The sequence below is a fragment of the Capra hircus genome, chromosome 5 (genome assembly GCF_001704415.2).
Source record: "Capra hircus breed San Clemente chromosome 5, ASM170441v1, whole genome shotgun sequence".
Lineage (NCBI taxonomy): Eukaryota > Metazoa > Chordata > Mammalia > Artiodactyla > Bovidae > Capra > Capra hircus.
In genome coordinates this window covers 31,107,542-31,130,065 of record NC_030812.1, presented here as the reverse complement: position 1 = coordinate 31,130,065, position 22,524 = coordinate 31,107,542, and the positions used below count along the sequence as shown (strand labels likewise).

Sequence of the window (22,524 nt, the reverse complement as noted above, 5' to 3'; positions counted from 1 at the left end):
TGGAGTGGGTTGCCATTTCCTTCTCCAGGGGATCTTCCCAACCCAGGGATCAAACCCAGGTCTCCCACATTGCAGGCAGACGCTTTAACCTCTGAGCCACCAGGGAAGCCCTATATTATGTGAAAAGTGATGCTAAAGGAATCAGAATTTCCAGAATTATTTAATGTCAATTTATACCTTTCTCATGCCCCATTTACAAACTCATATTTAATGATTTGACTTAAATAATGGCCTTTCTTACTCTTTTGGTATCTGATGTCCTTCAAGTGGAGTCTTTTCACAATCACTACTTTTAAAAAATAAACAAGTAAACAAACAAACAATTCTGAAAGCTTTATAACCTTCCATAGAATGTTTCAGGGGTCCACCTAGTATGGGGCAGTTTAGGGTTGCCAGATAAAACTGAACTCTAAGGCCAGTCAAAAGGGAATTATTATTTATTCTCTTGATGTTTATTTCGGTGAGCAGTTTTTAATTGCTATGGGGCTTTTTAGGTGGCTTAGTGGTAAAGAATCCACCTGCCAATGCAGGAGACACAAGAGGCAAGGGTTTGAATCCTGGGACGGAAAGATCCCCTGGAGTAGGAAATGGCAACCACTCCAGTATTCTTGCCTGGAGAATCCCATGGACAGAGGAGCCTGGTGGGCTGCGGTCCATAGGCTCACAAAGAGTAGGCCAAATTCATCAATCTTTCCTTTTATGTTTAATTAGACTTTTTCTTTCTCATTTAAGAATCACTACATATCTGAAAGTCATAAAGAAATTATCCTTTTTTCTCTACAACATTTATTGTTTTACCTTTATGTTTGTGTCTCTGCAGTAAATTAATTTGATTATGAGTCAGGAGTCAAGGTTTACTTTGTATATAATATATTTGACTTGTCAAAAAGACTGTTAATACTCTCCCCACTGAATTTGAATGTAATCTTTGCTATAAATCAGATGATGTTATATGAATCAATCTGTTTCCAGACTCTCAGCTCTCTACAGTTTGTCTATGTCTCTCTACAGTTTGTCTATGTCTCTCTCCATCAATATGACTCCATACTCTAAGCTTTACACATTCTTGTTTTGAAGATTGTTTCTAGGCTGTTCTAGGTTCTTTGCATTTTTATATAAATTTTAAAACAATGATGTCAATTTTTATACAAATAACCTGCTAGACTTTTACATTAGAGATCAATTTAAGGAGAAATGACAGCTTACATTTATAGTCTTCCAATACATGAACATGGTATATTACTCATTTGTTTAGGTCTCCTTTAATTTATCTCTGCAAAGTTTATAGTTTGATGTGTAGAAGTTGTCTGTGTCTTCTGTAAAATTTATTCCTAGGAAAATGACTTTTTTATTCCATTGAATTAGAATTATTTTTATTTTTCTAACTGATTAATACTAGTAGTTATGAACAAAATAGACTTTTGTATATAGAACCTATATATCAGCTACTTTGTTAACTTTATTTGGTTCTAGAGGGATGGGTGAGATTTTAGGCTTTTTTTTTTTTCTACATTCATAGTTATATTATCATGTGGTTTTATTCTTCATTTCCAGGTTGCTATGCACAAAGTTTGTTTATCTTATTTTTAATTTTTTTTTATTTTTTCCTTTACAATACTGTATTGGTTTTGCCATATGTCAATATGAATCCTATTTTATTGCACTGACTAGGAACTCTTTATCTTATTTTATTGCACTGACTAGGAACTCTAGTAAAAATACTTGGAAGCTCTGAAAGTATTAATGGACATCTACTTCATTTTCCTAAATTCAGAGGGGAAAGTATTTAGCATTTGATCCTTAATAATGTTACCTGTAGATTTTTTGGTAAATGCTTTTTATCATATTGAGAATGTGTGCTTACATTCCTAATTTGTTGAGAATTATAGTCATTATTGAATGCTGAACACTGTAAGTTGCTTTTCGTAAATCTATTGATATGATCTTATATTTGTATTATGTTATTAATTTGATGAATTACATTGATTCTTTAAATTTTAAAATTGTGGTAGTCATGACACAGAATTTGCCATTTTAACCATTTTCTAGTGCAAATTCAGTTCAGAGGCATTCAGAACATTACATTGTTGTGTAACCATCACCACAATCCATCTCCAGGACTTTTTCATCTTCCAAAACAGAAACTCCATAGCCATTAAATAATAACTCCTATTTCTCCTTCCCTTAGTCCATGACAACCACCATTTTACTTTCTGTTTCTATGAATTTGATTATTCTAGATGTCTCATATAAGTGAAATCATGCAATATCTGTGACTAGTTTATTTCACTTGATGTCATCAGTGAAAATGAAGTCGCTCAGTCATGCCCGACTCTTAGCGAGTTCATCTTTATTGGAGCACATGTCAGAATTTCCTTTCCTTTGTAAGGTTGAACAATCTTCCACCTATGTATATACCATGTGTTGCTTATCCGTTTATCCACTGATGGACATTTGGATTTTTCTGCCTTTTGGCTATTGTGGATAATGCTGCTTTGAACAATGGGGTGAGAGTACTTGTTTGAGTCCTCGCTTTCAATTCCTTTGGGTATATACTTAGAGGAAGAATTGCTGGATCACATGATGATTCTGTGTTTAATTTTATTTTGAGGAAAACCACTGTTTTCCACAGTATCTATACCATTTTAGATTTCCACCAACTTACAGGATTCCAGTCTCTCCACATCCTAGCTAACACTTCTCATTTTCTGGGTTTTGTTGTTTTGCTATTATAACAGCTATTCTAATGGATAAAGTGTTTTCTCATTGTGATTTAGATTTATTTCCCATTGATTTTTGACTACTATTAGGTTAATCTAGCATCCCCAAAATACGCTCATTATAGTAGGTTATCTTTTTTAACACACATACTTCTGAAACTTTTTAAGCTTTTATTTCGAAATATGTATACTTTTTAAATTTTTTATTTTTTATTAAAGTGCAGTTGATTTACAGTGTTTCAGGTGTACAGCAAAATGATCCAGCTTTATACATGAATATATATATTCTATTCTTTTTTAGATCCTTTTTCATTACAGGTTGTTATAAAATATTGAATATGGTTTCCTGTGCTATACAGTAGGTTCTTGTTGGTTATCTGTTTTATACATAGTAGTATCTGTTAATCCCAAATTCCAAATTTATCCCTCCTTTCCCTTTTCCCTTTGGTAACCATAAGTTTATTTCCTATGTCTGTGAGTCTAATTCTGTTTTGTAAATAAGTTTGTTTGTATAATTTTTTAGATTCTACATTAAGTGACATTGTGTGACATTTATCTTTCTCTGTCTTATTTCACTTAGCATGATAATCTCTAAGTCCATCCACGGCCTAAGAAAAAGGCATTATTTCATTCATTTCTATGGCAAGGTAATATTCCATTATATATATATATTTATACCACATCTTCTTTACCTATTCATCTGTCAGGGGACATTTAGGGTGCTTTCATGTCTTGGCTATTGCAAATAGTGTTTCCATGAACACTGGGGCACATGTGTCTTTTCAAATTAGGATTTTCTCCCGGTATGTTGCCCAGGAGTGGAACTGCCACATCGTATGGTAACTCTATTTTTAGTATGTTAAGGAACCTTCATACTGTTCTCCATAGTGGCTACATACATTTATATCTCAATAGACGCACAACTTACATCTCAACAGATGCAGGAAAAGCTTCAGATAAAATTCAACATTCATTCATGATAAAAACTCTCCAGAAAGTGGCCATAGAGGAAACATATCTCAACATAATAAAAGCCATATATGACAAACCCACAGCTAACATCATACTCAATGGTGAAAAACTGAAAGTATTCCCTATAAGATCAGAAACAAGACAAAATGCCCTCTCTCACCACTTTTGCTCAACATAGTTTTGGAACTTCTAACCACTGCAATCAGAGTAGAAAAGGAAATACAAGAAATGCAAATTGAAAAAAAAAAGAAGTAAAATTGTCACTTTTGCAAATGACATAATACTACACATAAAAAATCCTAAATGTACTATCAGAAAACTGTTAGCACTCATTAATGAATTTGGGAAAGTTTCAGGATACAAAATTAATACACAGAAATCTATTGCATTTCTATACACTAACAACAAAAGCTACCTAAAGAGGCAAAAGAACTGTACCCCAATACTTATAAGACAATGAGGAAAGGAAATGAAGATGACATAAACAGATGGAAAGATGGATTGGAAGACTCATTACTTTAAAACGAGCATACAACCCAAGGCAATCTACAAATTCAATGCAATTCCTATCAAATTACCAATGGCATTTTTCAGAGAACTAAAACAGAACAAAATATTACATTTTCATGGAAACATAAAACACCCTAAATAGCCAAAACAACCTTTAGAAAGAAGAATGGATCTGGAAGAATCACGCTCCCTGACTTCAGATTAGATTGCAAACCTACACTAACAAAAACAGTATGGTACTGGCACAAAAAAACAGACACATAGATCAATGGATCAATGGATCAGAGGATAGAAAGTTCATAAATAAACCATGCACTTATGGCCAATTAATATGAAACAAAGGAGGCAAGAATATAAATATGAATAAGGCTCTTTAATAAATGGTGCTGGGAAAACTGGACAGCTACATGTAAAAGAATGAAATTACAACATTGTCTAACACCATACACAAAAAATAAGCTCAAAATAAAGGCCTAAATGTAAGATCATATGCTATAAAATTCCTAGAGGAAACTCTTGGACATAAAACACAACAAAATTCTTTTGATTCATCTTCTCAAATAATGGAAATAAAAACAAAAATAAATAAATGGGGCCTAATTAAACATAAAAGATTTTGCACAGTAAAAGAAACCATTCATAAAGTGAAAAGACAACCTATGAAATGGGAGAAAATATCTGCAAACAATGTGACCAACAAGGGATTAATTTCCAAAATACACAAGTATCCCATACAGTTCAATATTTTAAAAAATTGAAAAATAGGAATAAGACCTAAATAGATATTTCTCCAAAGAAGTCCTAGATAAACAACAGGTAAATGAAAAGATGCCCAATATTACTAATTATTACAGAAATGAAAATCAAAACTATAATGAGTTATCAACTTACAAAAATCAGAGCAGCCAATCATAAAATCTACAAATGATAAATGCTACAGAGAGTGTGGAGCAAAGGGAATCCTCCCACACTGTTGGTTGGAATGTAATATGTTATCTTTTTAATATATTGCTTGACTATATTTGCTATGTTTTTTTTGCAATTTTTCCATTGACATTCATGATACCATACTATTTTCTTTTCTTTTCTTTTAAATGTTCCTCTCAGATTTTAGTTTCAGGGTTGTTACTGACTTCATAAAACAGGTTGAGAACAGTTCCAACCATCTCTATTCTCTAAATAAATTTGTGTATAAAATTGGAAAGATTTCTTTGCCAGGGAATTTATGAGTTTCTAGAGATTCTTTATGGAAAATTTTATAATTATGTATTTAATTCACTTAACCTATTGCAGTCATCAAATATATCTCTTCTTATGTTATATTTGTTAGGTTGAATTTCTCAGGGAATTTGTGTATTTAATATGTTTTCATATTCAACATTTAAATTTCATACTTCATATTTCAGCATTGAAAAAACAAAAATCATGCATCCAGTCCCATCACGTCATGGCAAACAAATGGGGAAACAATGGAAACAATGACAGACTTTATTTTGGGGGGACTCCAAAGTCACTGCAGATGGTGATTGCAGCCATGAAATTAAAAGACACTTGCTCCTTGGAAGAAAAGCTATAATCAACCTAGACAGCATTTTTAAAAGCAGGGACATTAGTTTGCTGACAAAGGTCTATCTAGTCAAAGCTATGGTTTTTCCAGTAGTCATGTATGGATGTGAGAGTTGGACTATAAAGAAAGCTGAGTGCAGAAGAATTGATGTTTTTGAACTGTGGTGTTGGAGAAGACTCTTGAGAGTCCCGAGGACTGCAAGGAGATCCAACCAGTCCATGCTAAAGGAAATCAGTCCTGAATATTCATTGGAAGGACTGATGCTGAGGTTGAAACTCCAATACTTTGGCCACCTGATGTGAAGAACTGACTCACTTGAAAAGATCCTGATGCTGGGAAAGATTGAAGGGGGAGGAAAAGGGGACAACAGAGGATGAGATGGTTGGATGGCATCACTGACTCGATGAACATAAGTTTGATCAAGCTCTAGGAGTTGATGATGCACAGGGAAGCCTGGCGTTCTACAGTCCATGAGGTTGCAAAGAATCAGACATGACTGAGTGACTGAACTGAACTGAATATGTTTTTTAAAGTATTTGGTAAGTTTGTACATCATATCTTTCTAATATCTTTTTAATGTCTGTAGAATTTGTGGTAATATCATCCTTTCAATTCAGATATCACTAATTTCTCTTTCTTTCCTTTCTTTCCTCTATCTTTCTTTCCTTCCTTCCTTCCTTGTCATCACTGTGAGGAGTTTGTCAGCTATACTAATTTTTTCTTGGAATCAACTCTGGTTTGCTTATTTTCCATTGTATCAGTTCAGTTCAGTCGCTCAATCATGTCCGACTCTTTATGACCCCATGAACAGCAGCACGCCAGGCCTCATGTCCATCACCAACTCCCAGAGCCTACACAAACTCATGTCCATTGAGTCAGTAATGCCATCCAACCATCTCATCCTCTGTCGTCCCCTTCTCCTCCTGCCTTCAATCTTTCCCAACATCAGAGTCTTTTCAAATGTGTCAGCTCTTCACATCAGGTGGTCAAAGTATTGGAGTTTCTGCTTCAACATTAGTCCTTCCAATGAACATCCAGGACTGATCTCCTTCAGAATGGACTGGTTGGATCTCCTTGCAGTCCAAGGGACTCTCAAGAGTCTTCTCCAACACCACAGTTCAAAAGCATCAATTCTTCTGCACTCAGCTTTCTTTATAGTCCAACTCTCACATCCATACATGACTACTGGAAAAACCATAGCCTTGATTAGATAGACCTGTGTTGACAAAGTAATGTCCCTGCTTTTTAATATGCTGCCTAGGTTGGTAATAACTTTCCTTCCAAAGAGTAAGCATCTTTTAATTTCATGGCTGTAATCACCATCTGCAGTGATTTTGGAGCCCCCCAAAAATAAAGTCAGCCACTGTTTCCCCATCTATTTCCCATGAAGTGATGGGACCAGATGCCATGATCTTAGTTTTCTGAATGTTGAGCTTTAAGCCAACTTTTTCACTCTCCTCTTTCACTTTCATCAAGAGGCTTTTTAGCTCCTCTTCACTTTCTGCCATAAGGGTGGTGTCATCTGCATATCTGAGGTTATTGATATTTCTCCTGGCAATCTTGATTCCAGCTTGCCCAGCACTTCTCATGATGTACTTTGAATATAAGTTAAATAAGCAGGGTGACAATATACAGCCTTGACATACTCCTTTTCCTATTTGGAACCAGTCTGTTGTTCCATGTCCAGTTCTAACTGTTGCTTCCTGATCTGCATACAGATTTCTCAAGAGGCAGGTCAGGTAGTCTCGTATGCCCATCTCTTTCAGAATTTTCCACAGTTTATTGTGATCCACACAGTCAAAGGCTTTGGCATAGTCAATAAAGCAGAAATAGATGTTTTTCTGGAACTCTCTTGCTTTTTCGATGATCCAGCAAATGTTGTATATATGCTTTATATTCTGTGTTTACTGTTCTTGATTATTTTTCTCTTTTCATTTTTCTATATATAATTTATTGGTTTTTTTCCCCAAAATTCTTGAGGTGCAAGTCTCTAACAGATTAATTTAAAGAGTTTGTGTCCATCTTGTGCAACTCGTAGATTTTGTTACATTATTTTCATTTTCTTTTAAATCAAGGTATTTTCTTGTTTCCTTTGCAATGTCTCTTTTAACTCTTGTACATTGAGAAATGTGTTGGAGACTTTTCTATTTATTTTTCTCATATTGATTTGTAGTTCTATATCTCTTTGCCAGAAAATATATTCACTTTATTTCATAATGATAAAATGTGGTCTGTTTCAGTAAATTTGTTTTATTTAACTTTATTTATTCAAACTATGTATTTCTAATTCTATTTATTTTGTTATACAGTTAGTTCATATTTCACTCTTCTCCAGCTCAGTTTTCCTTTTGCATTTGGCCCTTTTTGGCTTTTGATTGAAAACTGCAGAAAATTTTACAAACCATTCAGAAGCACAGACATATCAATTAAATGTTTGCAAAATATGAAATATATTCTTCACAATAAAGATATAGAATTGTATCAGTTCAGTTCAGTCACTCAGTCATGTCTGACTCTTTGCAACCCCATGGACTGCAGCACACCAACCTTCCCTGTCCATCACCAACTCCAGGAGCTTGCTCAAACTCATGTCCATCGAATCTGTGATGCCATCCAACCGAGAGGGTAACAGGCAGGAAGGCGAGGGGTCTCCAAATGGAGGAAATAGGCTGGAAGTGTCAGACATTTTTTATCTCTCTCTTAAGTGGCTGGAGGAAACAAACTACAAGTGTTAAGATTTTTTCCCCTTCTCTATACAAATTTAAAAAGAGGTTCCTCTTAAAATTCTGTGTTGCTATGACAACACCTGGCTCCACCTGAACTTAACTTTTCAAACCCTGAGCTAACCAATGTGTTTCTCTTATGGAAATGTTTGTCTTAAGCCATGGTAATGAACTATGTATTTACCCTAGATTCTGTCTTTCTTCAAGTTGGTTTCACCTAAGACTCAGAACTGATTTGACAAACCTGTATGTTTTACTCATACATTGTTCTCCTAATCTATGTTAATGAAACTATATATTTACTTGGAAAACTGCCTTTCTTCAAGATACATGGCTCCGGATGAACATGGCCCAGGATGAATCAGCTGGTGCCAGTGTTATCTCAAACTGCCTGCTGTGGGTGACGGACCTGGTGCCAATCTGAGTTTTGAGACATTTCCTTTCTCTAATTAGCAGACTGCTAGTAGTTATATAACATCTGGCTAAAGACTAGGAGTGAGACCCTTTAACTGACCCCCTTTTGATGTCTATGTCAGATGCTTTCTCTATCTCTTTACTTTAATAAAATTTATTACACAAAAGCTCTGAGCAATCAAGCCTTGGCCTTGGCCCCAGGTTGAATTCCTCTCCTCCTGAGGCCAAGAATGCCAGTTTCATTCATGTTTCAGCAACAACCTTTCACAACCATCTCATCCTCTGTTGTCCCCTTCTCCTCCTGCCTTCAATCTTTCCCAGCATCACGGTGTTTTCCAGTGAGTCAGTTCTTTGCATCAGGTGGCCAGAGTATTGGAGTTTCAACTTCAGCATCAGACCTTCCAACGAATACTCAGGACTGATTTCCTTTAGGATGGACTGGTTGGATCTCCTTGCAACCCAGGGACTCTCAAGAGTCTTCTCCAATACCACAGTTTGAAAGTATCAATTTTTCAGCACTTAGCTTTCTTTATAGTCCAACTCTCACATCTATACATGACTACTGGAAAAGCCATAGTTTTGATTAGACAGACCTTTGTTGGCAAAGTAATGTCTCTGCTTTTTAATATGCTATCTAGGTTGGTCATAACTTTTCTTCCAAGGAGCAAGTGTCTTTTAATTTCATGGCTGCAATCACCATCTGCAGTGATTTTGGAGCCCCCAAAAATAAAGTCTGTCATTGTTTCCATTGTTCCCCAATCTATTTGCCATGAAGTGATGGGACCTAGATGCCATGATCTTAGTTTTCTGAATGTTGAGTTTTTGGTTTTTTTAATTTTTATTTTTACTTTATTTTACTTTACAATACTGTATTGGTTTTGGCATACACTGACATGAATCTGCCACGGGTGTACATGAGCTCCCAAACATGAATCCCCCTCCCACCTCCCACCCCACATGAATGTTGAGTTTTAAGCCAACTTTTTCACTCTCCTCTTTCACTTTCATCAAGAGGATCTTTACTTCTTCTTAGCTTTCTGCCAAAAGGGTGATGTCATCTGCATATCTGAGGTTATTGATATTTCTCCTGTCCATCTTGATTCCAGCTTGTGCTTCACCCAGCCCTGTATTTCGCATGATGTACTCTGCATATAAGTTAAATAAGCAGGGTGACAATATACAGCTTTGATGTACTCCTTTTCCTATTTGGAACCAGTCTGTTGTTCCATGTCCAGTTCTAACTGTTGCTTCCTGACCTGCATACAGATTTCTCAGGAGACAGGTCAAGTGGTCTGGTATCGCCATCTCTTGAAGAATTCTTTTCCACAGCTTTTGTGATCCACCCAGCCAAAGGCTTTGGTGTAGTCAATAAAGCAGAAATAGATGTTTTTCTGGAATTCTCTTGTTTTTCTATTATCCAATGGATGTTGGCAATTTGATCTCTGGTTCCTCTCTCTAGAACCTTGATCTCTGGTCGAGCCAGCCTTTTCTAACTCCAGCATGAACATCTGGAAGTTCTTGGTTCACGTACTGTTGAAGCCTGGCTTGGAGAATTTTGAGCATTACTTTGCTGGTGTGTGAGATGAGTGCAATTGTGTGGTAGTTTGAACATTCTTTGTCACTGCGTTTCTTTGGGATTGGAATGAAAACTGACATTTTCCAGTCCTGTGGCCACTGCTGAGTTGTCCAAATTTGCTGGCATATTGAGAGCAGCACTTTCACAGCATCATCTTTCAGGATTTGAAATAGCTCAACTGGAATTCCATTGCCTCCACTAGCTTTGTTTGTAGTGATGTTTCCTAATGCCCACTTGACTCCTCATTCCAGGATGTTTGGCTGTAGGTGAGTGATCACACCATCGTGGTTATCTGGGTCATAAAGATCTTTTTTGTATAGTTCTTCTGTGTATTCTTGCCATCTCTTCATTATATCTTCTGCTTCTGTTTGGTCCATACCCTTTCTGTCCTCTATTGTGCCCATCTTTGCATGAAATGTTCCCTTGGAATGTCTAATTTTCTTTAAGAGATCTATAGTCTTTCCCATTCTATTGTTTACCTCTATTTCTTTGCATTGATCACTGAGGAAGGCTTTCTTATCTTTCTTTGCTATTCTTTGAAATTCTGCATTCAAATTGGTATTGTTCCTTTTCTCCTTTGCTTCTCTTCTTTTCTCAGCTATTTGTAAGGCCTCCTTGGACAACCATTTTGCCTTTTTGTACTTCTTTTTGTTGGGGATGATCTTGATCACTGCCTCCTGTACGATGTCACGAACCTCCATCCATAGTTCTTCAGGCACTCTGTCTATCAGATCTGACTCCTTGAATCTATTTGTCACTTCCACTGCATAATCATGAGGGATTTGATTTAGGTCATACCTGAATGGTCTAGTGGTTTTCCCTACTTTCTTCAATTTAAGCCTGAATTTGGCAATAAGGAGTTCATGATCTGAGCCACAGTCAGCTCCCAGTCCTTTTTTTGCTGATTTTATAGAACTTCTCCATCCTTATAGGTAAGGATGGTAAGTTGTCTGTCTATAATGCGAGACACCTGGGTTCAGTCCCTGGGTTGGGAAGATTTCCTGGAGAAGGAAATGGCAACCCACTCCAGTTCTCTTGCCTTGAAAATCCCATGGACAGAGGAGCTTGGTGCAGGCTACTGTCCATGGGGTCACAAAGAGTCGGGCATGACTGAGCAACTTCATTTTCTTTTCTTTCTTTCTCCATCTTTGGCTGCAAAGAATATAATCAATCTGATTTTGGTATTGACTATCTGGTGATGTCCATGTGTAGAGTCTTCTCTTGTGTTGTTGCAAGAGGGTGTTTGCTATGATCAGTGCATTCTCTTGGCAAAACACTGTGAGCTTTTAACCTGTTTTGTTTTGTACTCCAAGGCCAAATTTGCCTGTTACTCCAGGTATCTCTTGACTTCCTACTTTTGCATTGTGTAGTAAATATCCAAAATTATATTCACCCTAGTGAATATAAAGAGAAATAAAAATTTTATGAATAAATTATAAAATTAATTGTAATATTAATAGTAATTAGTAGTAATAGTAATATTCAATGTTGGTGAGTGAAAATCTAAAGAGATAAGCATAGTCATATAATCATATGCTTTAGACTAAAGTGTAAACTGGTTCAATATTTCTAGATGTGTGGTTAAATGTATCACAAAGCTCATATTCTTTTCCCCTTTATTTGTAGTTTCACTTAATAAATGATATATTGCATCAATGTTTAACCACCAGATTGCTTTTCAGAATTTTTCATGATAGTGAAGAAAATTGTAAACTCTTTAATTGATATACTAGGGAATGTACAGCTTGATTAAGGTAAATCCATTCTATTGAATACTGTAATCCATATTTTGAAATCACTTTTAGAAAAGTAGTAGTCATGTATGGATGTGAGAGTTGGACTATAAAGAAAGCTGAGCACCAAAGAATTGATGCTTTTGAACTGTGGCATTGGAGAAGACTCTTGAGAGTTCCTTGGATTGCAAGGAGATCCAACCAGTCAATCCGAAAAGAAATCAGTCCTGAATATTCATTGGAAGGACTGATGCTGAAGCTGAAACTCCAATACTTTGGCCACCTGATGCAAAGAACTGACTCAATGGAAAACACCCTGATGCTGGGAAAGATTGAAGGCAGGAGGAGAAGGGGACAATAGAGGATGAGATGGTTGGATGGCATCACTGACTCGATGGACATGTGTTTGAGCAAGCTCCAGGTGTTGGTGATAGATAGGGAAGCCTGGCATGCTGCAGTCCATGGGGTTGCAAAGAGTTGGACATAACTGAGGAACTGAACTGAACTTAGAAAAGTATCTAATATAAGAAAAATTTACATGTTAAAATCTTCCATAAAATGATACTAAATTATATTTGGATGTAATCCACTGTTTACTAAGCTTTTATGCACAAATGAAGATGTGGTGAATGTAGATCTTAATTTGATAAAGCAAGCATGGAGCCTGAGTCTGGTTTTAACAAATTCCCAGATGATGCAATTAATGCTAGCCCACAGACCATAGTTTGAGTTTAGAAGCAAAGGTGTAATCATTTTTGAGGGGAAAGTTGATGGTAGATACATGGATACATGGATTGTAGATGGATGAAAGATAGATGGGTAGAATTAAAAGAAAAATATTAATACCTTAATACTAGAATATTTATCTCTGTGGCAAATAACAAGGGCTTTATATCAAATGCAGGAGATATAAGAGACAGGGGTCAATCCCTGGGTCAGGAAGATCCCCTGGAGGAGGAAATAGCAACCCATTCACAGTATTTGTGCCTGGAGAATCCCATGGACAGAGGAGCCCGGTGAGCTACAGTCCATAGTATCACAAAGAGTCAGATGTGACTGAAGAACTGAAGAGACTTAGCACATACCAGAGTATTTGTCTCTGTTGCAAATAAAGAGGGCTTTATATCTTCTTATGCTTTTATTTTACTTAAGCTTGCATTACTTTTGTTCTGACACTTTTTATTTCCTTATTTTAGTAGATGCTCAATATAGAAACACAGAGAATCCCCTCAAAAAGAATAATTAATGAAAATAATATATAATATTGTCCATTAAGAGACAACTACTATTAATACTTGGTACATGTTCTGCAACACATGCAGATACCATCATATAAAAATATGCCAACATGCATGTAACAAGTCATTAACCATATTCTTAGATTATATATATAGCTTTTATAGCCAGAGAAATAAATGAAAAATTTACTTTTTTGCATAGATTTTTCTATAGAGAAACAGTGGTCTGTACCTGAGCTGTCCAGTGTGGTAGCTACTAATCACATGACTATTTAAATTTTATTTTTAATTAATTAAAATTAAATAAAATTAAAAATCCACTTCCTCAGTCTCACTGGCCATATTTCAAAGGCTCAATAACTACATGTATCCAGTGGCTACTTTACTCTACAGTGTGTATATCGAACATTTTCCTTATGGTAGAAATTTCTACTGGACCACACCTCTCTCTAGACAGAGAGGTGGACCTGAGTTTTCCAATTTTCTTGGAAGTTTTTTTGCTCTCCTAATAAATATTAAGGATTACTTTTTATTCTAGAGTTAGTATTATTAATAAGCTTAAACTCATTTTAGTAAATAAATGGAAATTTGTTTTATATCAGGAGCATGATAACCTAAACAAATGATTTATCACATGATATCTCAATCTGTGAGCACTCAAACTTTAACAGAACCCTTAAGCGGACAGAATCTACACAGATGTATCACACAAAGGCAGTCAAACTGTTTAGAAAGATGATTGAGTTCACTCATTTTTTTCTTTTTACTAATTTGATAATCAATTTAATGAGTCAACAACTCACTTTCAAGTGAATTCCCATTGCCTCATGGGGACCAGTCAAATATTCTTGGTACAGTCTATCTCCAATTAACTCCCTCTAGAAGAGTACTGGAGTGGGGAGCCATTGCCTTCTCCGAGACTAACAAAGGTTCATGTGTAGTGCTTCATGGTCATTACACCAAGCCAGTAGTTCCATGGTAGTTCCACATTCAGGCACACTTTCTGAATTTTAACTTGTTGACATTCTTGAGTACAGCTGCTAAAGTTCTTAAGTACAAGCCTGGCTTCAAATTGTGACTACTGGGAATAGCAGAGCTGTCATTCCTCTGAACCTCTAAAGCCAGGGAGTCGATGCTTAGGCTGTCTAAACATAACTATTCTGAGAATCAGCTAGACAAGATAGACACATGTGTGGCTGAGACATGTTATAAAGAAATATGTGGAAATCCAAGTGAAGAAATGCCTGGAAGAAAGCATTTGAGATCATTTGAAAGAAGCCAGCTGTCCTGTGGCTGTTTCATGTTGTTAAGTGCTGACTCCAGTAATATATCTAATGATAATAGATTTCACAAACTTAACCACATTTCAGGATGCAGAAAAGTGCCTTCCCCAACTCATTCATCATCTTACAAGCTAGCTTTAAATCATACTCCTGCACCTTCTTGGGCATCAGGTTGCCTTGTCAGACAGAATTTATAGGTAATCATAATTGGGGTTTTGAGAAGGGCTTTGAAGCTGGGATTGTGGATGAAGAATTGATAAGTAAGGGCTCACCTTTGCTAGGTATTTATGTCTGGGCCAGACCTTGCATAATCAGGTACCAATCAACTCAGGACTAGGTAAAACCAGGAATTAATTTGGGACACCGTGATGAATCTTGAGCTACCTAAAGCATAGGCCCTATGCTAGACCAGAGCTGGAAACAGGGTAACAAAGTTTAACTAGACTCTCAGATATTATAAACTAGTTATAAAGTCTAAGAATAAAAGAGGCTTCCCCAGTGGCTTAGTGGTAAAGAATCTGTCTACAAGGCAGGAGGTGCAGGTTTAATCCCTGGGTTGGGAAGATCCCCTGGAGAAGGAAATGGCAACCCACTCCAATATTCTTGCCTGGAAAATCCCATGGACAGAGGAGCGAGGTGGGCTACAGTCTATGGGGTCGCAAAGAGTCAGACACAACTAAGTGACTGAACAACGACAACAAGTGAAAAATAAAAGTAGATCTGAGGGCAGGAGCATAACCAGGCATGAGAAAGGACTGAAACTGAACACAGAAAGTGTTTAAGGATAAAGATCAGAAAGGTACACAACTGTGATACATAGAGAGCTGAATGTTTTAAGTATGCCTTTCTAGACTGGAGAAATAAATGTGAGATCCACTTTATCTGGACACAGTAAATAGCAACTGGCAATATCAACAGAAGATAGGGACCCTCATTAAGCACCAACTGGTACAGGACCAAGAGGGTGAGTTCCCAATATTCTCTTACATTCTCTCTGTTCTCCTCTGTTTCAGGGAACTGTCCAGAGTCTTGTTCTAGAGAGGATCTTCTATCCCAGCTGCTCCTCTGAGTACTGACATAATTTCCATTTGTGTCATTCACTTCCTTCTTTGTCTAGAGTTTTCTGCCCAACTGAGCTATGCATCCATCCCCAAAGTAATATAAGGGCAAGTGCCAAAGATAAAGATATGCTGAGCATCCCTAATACTCCCTGCCCTGTCTCATTACAGCTGCTCTTCCTTTTGAGAATAATCACATGCCCATCCCTTCTGAGTCAAACTGCCCACAGTGGTTTAGCTTTGGAGGGCTTCCCAGGTAGCACAGGGAACCACTCCAGAGTGACTGCAAAATGCCAATCTTCAGCTATCTTGGTAATTTCTACATGATTTTCTTATACCTCCTTTACAAAATAAGTGCAGTAATTATCATAGCAAAAACTTGAATTTCTGATGGTGCATCACCCTGCAAGAGGATTTATTACATGAATTATGCCTACAATGTAGCTTATAATAATAATGAAAATAATAATCATAATAGGTGAGTACAAGCTAGAATCAAGATTGTCGGGAGAAATATCAATAACCTCAGATATACAGATGACACCACCCTTATGGCAGAAAGTGAAGAGGAACTAAAAAGCCTCTTGATGAAAGTGAAAGAGGAGAGTGAAAAAGTTGGCTTAAAGCCCAACATTCAGAAAACGAAGATCATGGCATCTGGTCCCATCACTTCATGGGAAATAGATGGGGAAACAGTGGAAACAGTGTCAGACTTTACTTTGGGGGGCTCCAAAATCACTGCAGATGGTGACTGCAGCCATGAAATTAAAAGACACTTACTCCTTGGAAGGAAAGTTATGGCCAACCTAGATAGCATATTCAAAAGCAGAGACATTACTTTGGCAACAAAGGTCCATCTAGTCAAGGCTATGGTTTTTCCTGTGGTTATGTATGGATGTTAAAGTTGGACTGTGAAGAAAGCTGAGCACTGAAGAATTGATGCTTTTGAACTGTGGTGTTGGAGAAGACTCTTGAGATTCCCTTGGACTGCAAGGAGATCCAACCAGCCCATCCTAAAGGAGATCAGTCCTGGGGGTTCATTGGGAGGACTGATTTTAAAGCTGAAACTCCAATACTTTGGCCACCTCATGCAAAGAGTTGACTCATTGGAAAAGACCCTGATGCTGGGGGTGTTTGGGGACAGGAGGAGAAGGGGATGACAGAGGATGAGATGGCCGGATGGCATCACTGAGTTGATGGACGTGAGTCTGAGCGAACTCCAGGAGTTGGTGGTGGACAGGGAGGCCTGGCGTGCTGCAATTCATGGGGTCACAAAGAGTTGGACATGACTAAGCAACTGAACTGAACTGAACTGAGTTTGAATATCAAAAGATTATTGTTAATTAAAATATATATATATATATCTTGAGTAAAGGAATTCAGCACTTTTCTATGTTGGGAAGATGCAAGAGCCTGGGCTCACTATAATCATTTCTTTGATAAGCACCTTAGTTATCTGGAGCCAGTATCCTGTGTTTTCCCATCCTGAGTTTCTTCAGGGCTCAATGTAAGGAGTGGCTGCAGTCTGATAGCTACTAGATCAAGGTATTCTTTCCTTCCTCAATGAGAGGGACTCTTTTAAAGTGACCAGTTCATGATGATGTTTCTCATTTAAATATAATTTTAGATATAATTTAGATATAATTTTATCTATTATTGAAGTATTAGTAACTTAATTTTTGTTATTATATTAAGTAATTTAGTTGTAAAAGAAGATGCAGTTTAAATATTAATTTTAAAAGGACAAACAGCAGATTCTGGTGTGTGTATAATAGAATGTCATTGTGGTTTAAATCACATCTCCTTTTCTTGGGCTCCAAAATCAATGCAGATGGTTACTGCAGCTATGAAATTAAAAGGTGCTTGCTTCTTGAAAGAAAAGTTATAACAACTCTAGACAGCATGTTAAAATTAGAGACATTACTTTGTCAACAAAGGTCCATCTAATCAAAGCTATGGTTTTTCCAGTAGTCATGTATGCATGTGATTTTGGACCATAAACAAGGCTGAGCACTGAAGAGCAGATGCTTTCAGACTGTGGTGTTAGAGAAGACTCTTGAGAGTCCCTTGGACTGCAGGGAGATCCAACCAGTCAATCCTAAAGGAAATCAGTCTTGAATGTTCATTGGAAGGACTGATGCTGAAGCTGAAACTCCAATACTTTGGCCACCTGATGTGAAGAGTTGACTCATTTGGAAGGACCCCAATGCGAGGAAAGATTGAAGGCAGGATGAGAAAGGGATGACAGAGGATGAGATGGTTGGATGGCATCACCCACTCAATGGACATGAGTTTGGGTAGGCTCTGGGAGTTGGTGATGGACAGGGAAGCCTGGCATGCCGCAGTCTACGGGGCTGCAAGGAGTCAGCGACAACTGAGCAATTGAACAACATACATGAATAGTCTTAGAGACATATAAGAACAAAGGTTGTAAAGAGAAAATAAATAAAGATAAAATTAGAATTCCATATAGATTAATAAAAAATTAAATGTCTAAAAAAAAGTAAATTTAATTATCCCAAACATCTTTTATATTTCTTTTGTTTACTAGTTTAATTGGCAAGTGACAGTAGGGAATAATTATTAGGTCACAAAAGTCTAGTTTGAATGAAAACCTTTTAACTCACTGTAATAAAAAAATAGAAATTTTGGTTTATATGAGACTATTCCTACTTAAGACTATAATAAACTTATGAACAAGCATTCCCCTAAATGCTCCCAAACATGGGAGCACACAAATTGTAACACAGCCCTACTTAGGAATCTAATTGGATCTATCAAAGTAAATAAAATTAAAACAGACAGTTTAAGAAAATGATTACCCTTATTTTTTTGTCTGTTCACTTATTTGATCAACAAAATACTTTTACACAGCAAGTTTAACTGGAGGTGATTTCACCAGAGAGGAGACATAGCCCCTGGAGTGTCACTTGTAAACTATTCCTTTCCTGCTTGGGGAGTCAGATAAATACTCCTTTGGCCATTCTTATTTCTAACTCCCACTAGCTCAGGCAATTTTAGAATTGATATTTAAAGGTCATTGCATCACCTAGACATTCCAAAGGACACACCTAAGAGATCCCCCTTGGCCTTTACAAAACTCAGTGTTGAAAACAGTTCTTAAAAACTAAGTCCAACTTCAGATGACTATGTGATATAAAAGCTGTGCCCTTACCACCTCCTGGGCTACCAAGGGCAAGGAATCAAACCAGCCAACTGCCTAAACATGGCTGCTCCGTGGAATGGTCAAACTCAAATCTATGTGTGGCTGGGATGTGATACTGGACACAAAGAAAACTAAGGTGTATTGAGACCCACTGAAAGAAAACTGCTCTCTGGCCATATAAGTTTTTGAGTGTAGAATTCAGTGAAACATATCATCACTGGGATTTTATAAAGTCTCTCATGACACAAGACTTAGAAACCACTTTTTCTTGGTAGATGAATCATCTTCCTTCTTAATAGATGAATCTAAATAAAAGTTCTGCAGCCACACTGGAAAGCAGAGTGCCTTCTCCAACAGGATGTACAGGTAATCAATCTGCTTTGGGGAAGTGGGGAGGATTCTGAGGTGGGTTTATGGGTAAGGAGTCAATGAGTAGGAATCAGAACTTCCCTTTGGCCAAGCTTTGGACTTGCTGGGAATGGACGGGACCAGGAAACTGACTGAGCCACCTCAGTGAGTCCTGCAGGTAACTGAAGACCAGACTTCCAGGCATGAGGACAAAGCTGGAAATCACTGGTAACTATTCAGCATTCAAGCGGAAAGAGCCTTGTTGTAATCAAGACCTGAAGACATGAGAAACAGAGTCAAGAGACATGAACAGAATCTGGCCATGGAGGAGAAACTTGGGGTATGGAGAGTGAGGACAGTATCTAAGGACAGAAGACAAAGGCTCATCTAAATATCTGTGCAAAAGAGGAATATGAGTGAATGTTCTATTCCTATTTTAAGCAGGCCTCTGAATGTGAGCAGAAAAAATGGGTAGAGATTTCCTCCTAAGGGATAGACAGTAGCCGCAGTGGGTATTTCCAACAGAAGGTAAGAGCTCTGAATTCTCACTGTCTTATAGGATTAATTTCCAAACCTGTTTGCTACACCGTATTGGAGGGAGGTCCAGAATGTGTGGTACTGGGCAGAGTCCTCTTTCCTGACTGCTACTCTTTCCTGCAGCATGAGACCTCTCAAGCACTCCTCTTGCTGGCTTTCCTAGAGATTTCAACCTGACCTGGGAACACATCCATCCCAGTAATGCTCCTCCAGGTGGGCCCAGGGGTTCACACTGAGTCCCACCCACTTTTTTCCCCCAGTCATCTCTTTAGTCTTACAGCTATACTTACAGTAGAAAATACTTATATAAATAAATATATGTATAGTGGAAATACTTTTATTTCCTCCTTTCTGAGTGAAAGTACCCACAGTAATTACGAATTGCTTTCCTCCAAAATAATTCTAAAATTTACTTTACAACTTCTCTTGGTAAAGGTATATAAGGTATATAAAGTATATACAGGTATGTAAAGTTAAGTACAACAGCAGTATTAACAGAAACAACCTTAGTCTCTAATAGAGCTTCACCATATGTGAGAATTTAGGTGACTTTTGCCTAGACTTACAATCTCAAATAATAACAGTAACGGACAGTTAGGAGTAGATGCTTTTTAAGAACTTTATATATAATCTCATATTTAATCCTAGAACCTTTCTTAGTACTGTTATTAATTTGCATTTTAAACATAAGGAAATCCAAGCAAGGAGTTCTATGCATCATAAACAAAGTCATGTACCTAATTAGAGGTAGAGCTGAAATTTGAACCTAGTCCAATGCAGGAGCCCACATTTTTAGCCACTATCTTTGATGCCCATTTATTCCCTAGGTGTCAGCATCTTAGATCTGATTTTGTGCTCAGTTACTTAGTCGTATCCAGCTCTTTGTGACTGTAGCCCACCAGGTTCTTCTATTCATGGAATTTTCCAGGCAAGAATACTGGGAGCAGGTTGCCATTATGTTAAACCAAATATAATTTGATTTTTCTCTGAGCCTTTGAATACAAACTTCATGTTCATGCAAACTAAATATCTGTCAGAAACATTTTCCAAGAGCAATCATATTGCTTTCGTAAGGATATTGTCAAATTCACTCAATGTAATGTCATTATTGGCCCTCACTAAATCTCAATTTGAGATCCCATTGTAGTGATTACAGTTATATATTTACTCTTTATATGCATATTCTTCAATGGATATCATATCTTGATCATCTTTTTGTTTCAAGTGATTGACACAAACTAAGGTCATAATAGAAAGCAAAAACATTTACAAATAATGGTGATATGAACAGAGGACAAACACAATGGAAAAATTCCAGTGTAGCCTGAGGTCACCGAGGAAAACCCCATTATCAGGGGAGGGGAGAGGTCTGGGGAAAAAGACTTTTGGCTCCCATGCCTGTTTATATTATTTCTAGGGAAAGGCCTTTGTAAATGGACTTGAAGAACCAAAGCACTGTCACAGAGTTCATCCTCCTCGGACTGTCTGCCAACCCTCACACCCAGGCTCTGCTCTTTGTGATGTTCCTGGGGATTTACCTTCTGACAATAATGGGGAACCTGATGATGCTGCTGGTGATCAGGGCTGATTCTCACCTCCACACGCCCATGTACTTCTTCCTGAGCCACCTCTCTTTTGTTGATATCTGCTTCTCTTCAGTCACCGTGCCCAAGATGTTGGAGAACCTCCTGTCTCGAAGGAAAATGATATCGGTAGAGGGCTGCCTAGCTCAGGTCTTCTTTGTGTTTGTTGCTGCAGGGACTGAAGCCTGTCTGCTCTCAGTGATGGCCTATGACCGCTATGCCGCAATCTGCCACCCTCTACTCTATGGACAGATCATGAGCAAACAGCTGTACATGCAGCTTGTGTGGGGCTCCTGGGGCCTGGGCTTTCTGGACGCACTCATCAACATCTTCCTAGCTGTGAACATGATCTTCTGTGAGGCCAAAATCATCCCTCACTACAGCTGTGAAATGCCCTCTCTCCTCTCCCTGTCCTGCTCTGATATCTCCAGAAACCTCATTGCCTTGCTCTGTTCCACTCTGCTGCATGGGCTGGGAACCTTCCTTTTGGTCTCCCTATCCTATGCCCGCATTATCACCGCCATCCTGAGCATCAGCTCTACCTCAGGCAGAAGCAAGGCCTTCTCCACCTGCTCTTCCCACCTCACTGCAGTGACACTGTACTTTGGCTCAGGTTTGCTCCGCCATCTCATGCCAAATTCAGGATCCCCTGCAGAACTGATCTTCTCTGTGCAATATACTGTCATCACGCCCATGCTGAATCCCCTCATTTACAGTCTGAAAAACAAGGAGGTGAAGGTGGCTCTGAAAAGAACTTTGGAAAAGTATTTGCAGCATATCAGATGCTGAAATGAAAATATAGGATAGTGAAGAACTGGAATAAATCTACATAGAAAAGGACATTAGGTGAGTTTCCAGTAGTAAGGAGCACTCTTGAGTACTTATAACGTCAGATGCTACAACCTACATCAGAAATACATGAGAGAACGGCATTAAGTTGTAGGAAGGAAAGCTCCCTTTATTTTCTTTTAAAATAATCACCTTACGCCAGTCTATGTCTGATGCAGGATACAGCATGCTTGGAGCTGGTGCATGGGGATGACCCAGAGAGATGTTATGGGGAGGGAGGTGGGAGGGGGGTTCATGTTTGGGAACG

General features: G+C 37.7%; 1 protein-coding gene across 1 annotated transcript; it reads left to right on the top strand.

Annotated features, from left to right (window-relative positions):
• Window positions 21,279-22,217, top strand: LOC102173162 (olfactory receptor 8S1-like). The gene has a single exon (XM_005680128.2). The coding sequence runs from the start codon at window positions 21,279-21,281 to the stop codon at window positions 22,215-22,217; it is 939 nt and encodes a 312-aa protein (XP_005680185.2).

Excerpts from the sequence above, each read along its gene's own strand:
- LOC102173162 (XM_005680128.2), top strand. The coding sequence starts at position 21,279 with ATGGACTTGAAGAACCAAAGCACTGTCACAGAGTTCATCCTCCTCGGA.